The sequence below is a fragment of the Cebus imitator genome, unplaced genomic scaffold (assembly GCF_001604975.1).
Source record: "Cebus imitator isolate Cc_AM_T3 unplaced genomic scaffold, Cebus_imitator-1.0 Scaffold46, whole genome shotgun sequence".
NCBI lineage: Eukaryota > Metazoa > Chordata > Mammalia > Primates > Cebidae > Cebus > Cebus imitator.
Genome location: NW_016107361.1, coordinates 4,008,997 through 4,016,636, shown reverse-complemented (window position 1 = coordinate 4,016,636; position 7,640 = coordinate 4,008,997). Strand labels below are relative to the sequence as shown.

General features: G+C 47.3%; 1 protein-coding gene across 1 annotated transcript in view; it reads left to right on the top strand.

The window, feature by feature from the left end:
* Positions 1-923: 923 nt before the first annotated feature.
* Positions 924-7,640, top strand: part of MAN2A1 (mannosidase alpha class 2A member 1) — a 170,003-nt gene continuing 163,286 nt past the window's right edge. Inside the window, exon 1 of the mRNA XM_017527221.2 lies at positions 924-2,089. Within this exon, the coding sequence (XP_017382710.1) occupies positions 1,955-2,089 (135 nt within the window). The 5' untranslated portion in view covers positions 924-1,954. The remainder of the gene's footprint in view (positions 2,090-7,640) is intronic.

Here is a 7,640-nt window from a genome sequence, read left to right as displayed (position 1 = left end):
CCCAGGGCTAAGATCTAGACCTTTTTGGAGAGCGCATGACCTGGCTCACTGAATGGCAGAGAAGTTACCATTGGGCTACATCTGCAAACTAGTGGAAGATGTGCCCTCTGCAACTTGTCACAAATGCCTCTAGGGTGCCAGAGAAGCTATTCATGGGGTAGCCTCTCGCCTTCTCTACAAAGCTCCTAGAGTTGGGCATGCGGGAAGAAACTGCTAGTTACTGAGCACTGTAGGACCTTGGCACTAGAGAAAGTCAGGTATGCTGCAAAAGCCTATCAATACATCGAAACCAGGAAGCAAAATTCTTTTTTTTGTAATGTCTCTTTAGCGCCCTCTACTGACAAAGCTTCAGTCCCAGAAGGCAAACGAAAACACTGTTCAAAAGGCTCAGATCCATTTTCACAGTGCAGTCAAAAAGGGTGAATTTGGAGCTGAGAGGCAATAAATCAATAACTGGCACAAGCATCACTTCTCAGATTACACTCATGGATTTCGTAGTCAGATGTCTACATCTGCCTGGAGGGCCCTTTGTCAGACTCGTTTCCCCCAGGTTTCAACAGGCTGTCACCAAAGTTGGAAATAGCCAGAACGGAATGTGCAGCCCTCTTCTCTTGCATTTCCTCCAGCCCTTCACCAAGTACTCTTTCAGGCACGCCGGGCCCGAGTGTCCTAGCATAGGAAACCTGGGCAACAAAAGGAAGTGGGGTATAAGCTCAACCCCTGTTGGGCGTGGGGTGCTGGCGCCTGAATGTCCCCAAGGTCTCAACTCCCAGAAAGCTGCCTGCCAGGTCAGAAAAGCCTTATGAGGTCTTCCTACCGCTGGGACACTGGGAGGCAGGCGCGGGGCGGGCACCGCGGGCGGCGCACTGTGATTGGGCGCCGGGGGGCCCGCCCCCTCATCTCTGCGCGTCGGGAGGGGGCGGGGTCCGCCGCCTGCTCGGCTCCGGGGCTGCAGGCGCCTATTGACCCAGCGGCCGCCGCGCCGCCGCTGTCTCCTCCTGCTCGTGGCGGGTGGTGCTGGAGCGCCAAGTGGCGCTGGAGAACCGGCGCTTCCTTTCGCCGCTGCCGCCGCCATCTCCGCGTTTGTGGGGCGGGAAAAAGGGAGGGGGCTCGCGGCTGCAGCTGGAGCGGGCTTCTCTCCGGGGACGGTCTTTTCCTCCCTGCTCTCCCTTTCCTCCTCCCAGCGCTGCCGTCGCCCGCCCCCTGCGCCTCCCAGCGCAGCCCCGGTCCGGGAGGGGAAAGGTAGGGGCGGCGAGGGGCTGAAGAGGCTGGCGAGCGGACGCTAGCTCTGAGGAAACTCCTCGATCCCAGCGTCCCGGAGCCCAGGGTGCTCACAGGTCCGGCCGCGGCGGTGGCGGCGGCGGCAGGAAGGGGCTCAGTCGGGGGAGGCGGGGGCGGTGCCGCGGGGGCGGGCCCGACCGTCCCGGCTAGAAGTTGTAGGGCCGGGTTTCTCGCGACCCTGTTCCTTCTTCCTCGGCTCCTCTGACCTAGCTGCGCGGCTCTGGCCCGGGAGCTGCAGAACCCGCGCCTCCCCTGGGGTGAGGAGGACACGCCTGTCCTCGTCGAGAAAACTTTTCCTGCCGACTCAGTCGGGGCAGCGGTGGCAGGAAGTGCGGGCAGCGACCTCTCCTACGCCTGCCCCGTGCGCCCTGCCGGGGGTCAGCATTGAGCTTGCGATCAAGTTTGTGGGAGCCCCTTCCCAGCTGCCAGCGAGTCTCGCCTCGAGAGGGACGCCTGGCCCCGGGGAGGGCGGCAGGCCAGGGCGAAGGCCAAGGGCGTGTGGTGTCGCCGGAGACGAAGTGCGGAGCGCGGCCAGGACTCGCACCCGCAGTCGAGAGCTCGGAGGGCGCGCAGCCCGGGAGAAGGGAGCCTCCGGCGGCTGCTTCCTGGAGTCCATAGTCCACTGTCTCCTCCGGCTGAGGACAGTGTCCTAGCCCCGAGTCTCTCGAGGAAAATGAAGTTAAGCCGCCAGTTCACCGTGTTCGGCAGTGCGATCTTCTGCGTGGTGATTTTCTCGCTCTACCTGATGCTGGACCGGGGTCACTTAGACTACCCCAGGAACCCGCGCCGCGAGGGCTCCTTTCCTCAGGTAAGCACCTGGGAAGGCGGCGCGGGGCTCGGAGGGGCCAGGCGTGCGGGCTCCTGGTTACCAGCTGCTCCCCGACCTCTCCCTCCCGCCGCGACCCCACACCCGCGCTGGGCGAGGCCGAGCCGGAGGAGGGTCCCAGCTGTCTCCAGCCGGGGCTGTGTAGGTCTCGGACGTCAATGACCACCTCCCGGGAGCCACCTCGCCCGGGCGCGCTGAGTTAACAAAGTGCCGGGCGGCGTGCGACGGCGGCGTAGCGCCGGGGGAAGTGGCCATGTTCCGGCACTCGCACCCGGCCTGTTGGGGTGGCCTCGGGCACCTGCTGGCGGGGGAACGGGCGCGGTATGAGGCGGCCCCCGCCAGCTCCGGCATCGCGTATCGCGGTGGGGTCGTTCTCGGTTCTTACTGGGTTAAGCCGCCCAAGGTAGCCCAGACCCCCCCGCTGCGCGCACCCAGTCGCGGAAATGGACCAAACCGACCCCACCTAGGCTTTTTTCCCCCTTCCCCACTGTCTCTGAAGAGAGAGAAGTTTATTTCGTGTTGCGGCCCTTTTAGAAGTGGATCTGTGGGTTGATTTTAGTGTCGTCATTCTTCAGCTATTACATCTGGTTTGTTTGTAGCAGACATGGGGAACCGAGTGGGGAAGCGCTTGTTATACTTCGGCCGAAAGCTGTGGGGCGCTCAGTCCTGCGCCCAGTGGTTAAATTGGTAAATGAGTTGAGAAGACGAACCATCCAAAGTCTTATTTAAAGTTACCAAAAATAAGCAAAACGGACACAGTCTGTTCCCTTTGGAAGGGTACCCACCTCGCGGCATGTGGGACTTCAGTTGCAAGTTATTTGCCAATAACCTGTGCACTTAAGAAATTTCAGTGAAACTGAGTATTGTGTAGTGTGCTCTGTAACAAATGAAACTTAAGAACTCAAACCCTGACAGGGCGATCTAACTATTCCTACTATACTTACGAGAAAGAGAAGCCAGACCGTGAAGTTGACATAAGATTTTTTATCTTTTGTGACAGTGTAAATGACCAAAGAATATCCTTGCCATTTTATTCTATTAAGCTAGAGCAAATGGCTAGAATTTGAGATTAAAGTAAAAACTTTACTGGAATTATTTTGAAAGTGAAAAAAGACCCTTTTATGGATGCTATCGTCAATACAGAGCACTCAACATGTTTTGTTGGTGAGAGGTATTAAAAATCTTGCTGCAGAGAATGTATCAAAATTTTAAAAGCCTCTGCTTCCCTTAGGAAATATGACAGAGAAAATAGAAACAAACGCTATGGGCATCTTTAAATCTTGAGCTCAGAGCTTGTACTTCTTGATGAGGTTGGAAAAAGGTAAGGAGTTTTAAGCTTTGATTATGTTGTGTAATTTTTGGTTGAAATTACTGTGATTTTTTTTCCTCTCCAGTAACCTCATTTTCAGAATTTTCTTCATTACAGGAAAATGATAAAAAGTGATATATTCTACTTAGTGTTACCTTAAATAATGTCCTTTGGCTTTGGCTTGATCACTTGAAAATGATTTATGCAAACATCTGGACCGGGGTTTTCTGGCAACCTTGACATTTTCTGTTTCTAAAGACACGAGTGACTCATTCAGTTACTGGGAAATCTTAGGCAAAGTTAATTTCAATATTGCAATATCCATCCTTAGTCCTCAATGAGAGGCTGAAGCTCTGCCTAAGTGTAAAGCGTTTGATGAAAGGTAACAGGGGCTGCTGGAAGAGAAGGCTGTTGGTATTGTACTGGGAGGTGGAACATTTTTTATTTAAGATTGCCCTTCTCAGATTTTCTGTACTGGATTTTCACTGCAGAAAGAAGGTATTCTTTGTTTTAGTGCTTGGAGGGCCACCGAATCCCCAAGCAGATAGACATTATAAGAGCCCTATGTAAGCTTAACTATTATGTGTGTCATATTAGCCTTCATATTTTACGTGGTAATCTTAATTCCCATAACCACCACACAGTGGGTGAGGGAACTGAGTCACGGAGAGATTAGTTTGCCTAAGGTCACATAGCTGTAAGCTGAGATTTGAACAGGTATCATTTGGCGACCAGGCTCTCAGCCACTATGTTGTCTTGTCTCTTAGGAATCTGTTGCCTACTGTTTAGGCTGCTGTCTGCTTATGGAAAGACCTGATGTAAAATATAGAGCAGTTGTCCTCAACCTTTATGGTACCAGGGACTGGTTTCATGGAAGACAGTTTTTCCACAGATGGGGGTGGGGTTGGGGGGAGTATGGGGTTTTGGGGGATGGTTTGGGTATGAAACTCTTCCACCTTAGATGATCAGGCATTAGATTCTCATAAGGACCATGTGACCTAGATCCCTCACATGGGCAGTTCATAATAAGGGTTGTGCTCCTGTGAGAATCTCATGCTGCTGCTGATCTGACAGGAGGTGGAGCTCAGGCAGTAATGCTTGCTGGCCTGCTACGCCACTCACCTCCTGCTATGTGGCCTGGTTCCTAACAAGTCCACAGTCCTGGGATTGGATACCCCTAATATAGGGCATGTTGCTCTCTGGTACCTTAGCTTATGACTTTTCTTTAAGGAACTTTTATTCTGAAGCCATAATGAATGTTTTTTTTTTTTTTCTGCAACATTTAATACTTGAGATTTATACCTTCCCAGAATGTCTTTGAGCTCATTTCAGAGCTAAATATTATAATGAAAACCATTATGCAGTCCAGCATCCAGAACTTGAGTTGATTCTTTTATTTTTCTTCACTACTTCTAACTTATTCTTAATTTGATAACACCAAACACAGCAAAAGGAAGTTGCAATTTATTTCTTTGACAAGCTTGGGTACTGAATTCTTGAGTTGCCAAGCTGGTTGGTCAGTATATGTCATTTTTGGTGTCTAGCAGAATGACTTATTTAGATGGGTATTGAGTCCCTCTAAATTGTCCATTTTAGTTGTTTTCAGTTGATATGGAAACTTTACTAGGCTTTAAGGTCCACCTTGTAAACAAGGTATTTTTAAAGACCGTTCTAGATTGAGAGCAATCTATTTGTGGCTTTTCAGAGAGGAGGCTTTGTTGTTCTTTTTCTCTTCTCTTGCAGCTCTGTGTTTTCCACCACTTGACTGGACTCTGGGGCAAGAGTGGGCTGGCTCAGGGTGCTCCAGTTTCTCCCACCCTGGAACAGCTGTCTGCCTTTGAGATATTCTTTGGAGGTCTGTCTTGAAACCCTCCGAAGCATTGCTTCTGCTTCTGGGAGGAATTCCTTGGAGGACTAGAGGCAACAGGGGGCTTAATCTATTGTAACTTGTGTGTATATTTCAGAGTTAATAAATCTTAGCTAAAAAAATTAATAAAAATTCCACTGTGAATAAGAGGTTGGTCCTGGCCTAATGTCCTGAAAATGCTTTATGATAACTTGGAAGAATCTGAGCAGATGGAAGGGAGAAACTAAGGTCTCCCTGAAATTAGGTATTACTTCTTACAAGCAGATTTCACAAGTTGCTTACTGTCTGTGGTGTGTATAATAGGGTTATCTTATTAATGTCTTATGTTTGGATCTGGAGAATTAAATTAATGAGTCAGGTTTTATATAACAAATGATCACTCTTTGAATAATTAGTGTAGCATATGACCAAAGAGATTAATATTAACTCTTAAAATATGGAAATTGAGACACTAATGGAAAACGTGAAAGTGAAGTTAAAATTTTATCTTTTTGCCTATGTAACATTTTTCAAGTGAGAATGCCTTTAAATAAGCATTTGAAAGCCATTAGAGGGTGAGAACTTGTATACCTTCTTTTTTTTTCTTTGGGACAGGGTCTTGCTCTGTCATCCAGGCTGGAGTACAGTGATACAATCACAGCTAACTGCAGTGGTCTTGAATTTTTGGGCCAAAGCCATTTTCCCACCTCAGCCTTCTGAGTAGCTAGGACTGCATGTGTGAATGCTACTGTGCCCTGCCAATTTAAAAATTTTTCTTTTGTAGAGATAGGGTCTTGCTACGTTGACCGATTGGTTTTGAATTCTTGGCCTTAAGCTATTCTCCTGCCTCAGCCTTCCAAAGTGCTGGGATTATAGGTGTGATCCACTGCTCCCAGTTGCCTTTTTTTTAATACTGTTATTGTGCATTGTGAAACTATAATTCACATACAGAAATGTGCTTACCTGCTTTATACATCAGTAGTACTTCTTAAGAGTTCAGCATTGTAGTTGTTATTGATGAAAGTTGACCCATGTCAATAAGTTTAACTAGGACTTTGATTCCCCAACTTTTTTCTTACTTTCATAAATCTGTAGATCTTAAGAGTGACATACAAGGAAAATATGATTTCCTTCCCCTTCTTTCAGTGCAGTCTGTTTATAAACAATAGCACTTGCTGCTGGGGTTTGTTCAAATTTGTATGAGGGAGTTTGTCTTATTTCCTGGGATATGATGCTGGAGATCTGTGCTTTTTGGGAAGTGATGGAACTTTGACAGTGCAGAAGAATTTAGGAATGCAAGAACAAACATTAGAGCCTTTTGAGGCAGGTGTCCTCCAACCTTTCTTCAGTACAACAGCCCTGTGGGACTCTTCCTGATCAGTGTTTTTCACTAAGACCCAAGCTTATTTCCTGGAAACCAACTGGGCCAGATCCATGACTGTCTATGGTCTGAAGATATTAGTTTATGGTTTTTTTTTTTTTTTTTTTTTAATTGGGTGTGTTGTTCCCAGATGAACAGTGTTATAAGGGCCTAAACAAGTATTTTTGCCAGGGAGATGTTATAATTGTATTATTGGAAGGGGATTTTCTCTATTATGTGTTAATTTGCATTAAGGGGTGTCTGGGCTGTGGGCAAAATAGGGACTAAAATGATCACTTTTATTTGTTTTTGAGTCAGCTATTGCTTTTTGTGATAACTTAAAACTTTGGCCTTTTTTGAAGGAATGAAGTGCCAAGAGTTTCCTGGAACAAGTGAGGTGGTTCAGTAGCTGTTGCTGATCACCTGGTTTATTCTTAGTTTTTTTTGCGTTCAGGAGTCTTAGTTTTCCCTTGTTCTCCAACGTCTGTAATCTTTAAGGAAATGGGAGGATATTTAGCAGCTCTGATGACCTGTGTTTGCTGGATTGTAAAGGCCTTACTGCATTTTTTGTCCCTTCTGTTTTGGTAAAGTTCTTGATAGCAGCAGCTTTTATGAAAGTTTGAGCAGAACTAAGGCAAGGAGGAAGAACACTAAAATAGTGATTTTAGCTTCTCAGTTGTTATTAGTAGGTTGATCAGGAGAGGAAGTAGGACATTTTAAAATGGGTTTCTGTTTAAGTTATCAAGCCAAGCTGCTATTTTTAAGGTTGAAACCGTGTTTAAATTCAGACAAGCTTGAGGATTAATTGTACTGAAATGGAGCTCACATCTAGTGCTTTAGTGAGTATTGCTAAATTTGCCTAGAATAGGGAGGAAGTAAATCATTTTATTTGGTGAACTCTGTCACTTGAGGTCATACCATATCTTTTCTGAAAGAGTGCTCTGTTTAAGTTATATTTTTATGCAGACAGGTGCATAGTAGGTATCTAGTAAATGTCTGTTTTTTTTTTTTTTTTTTT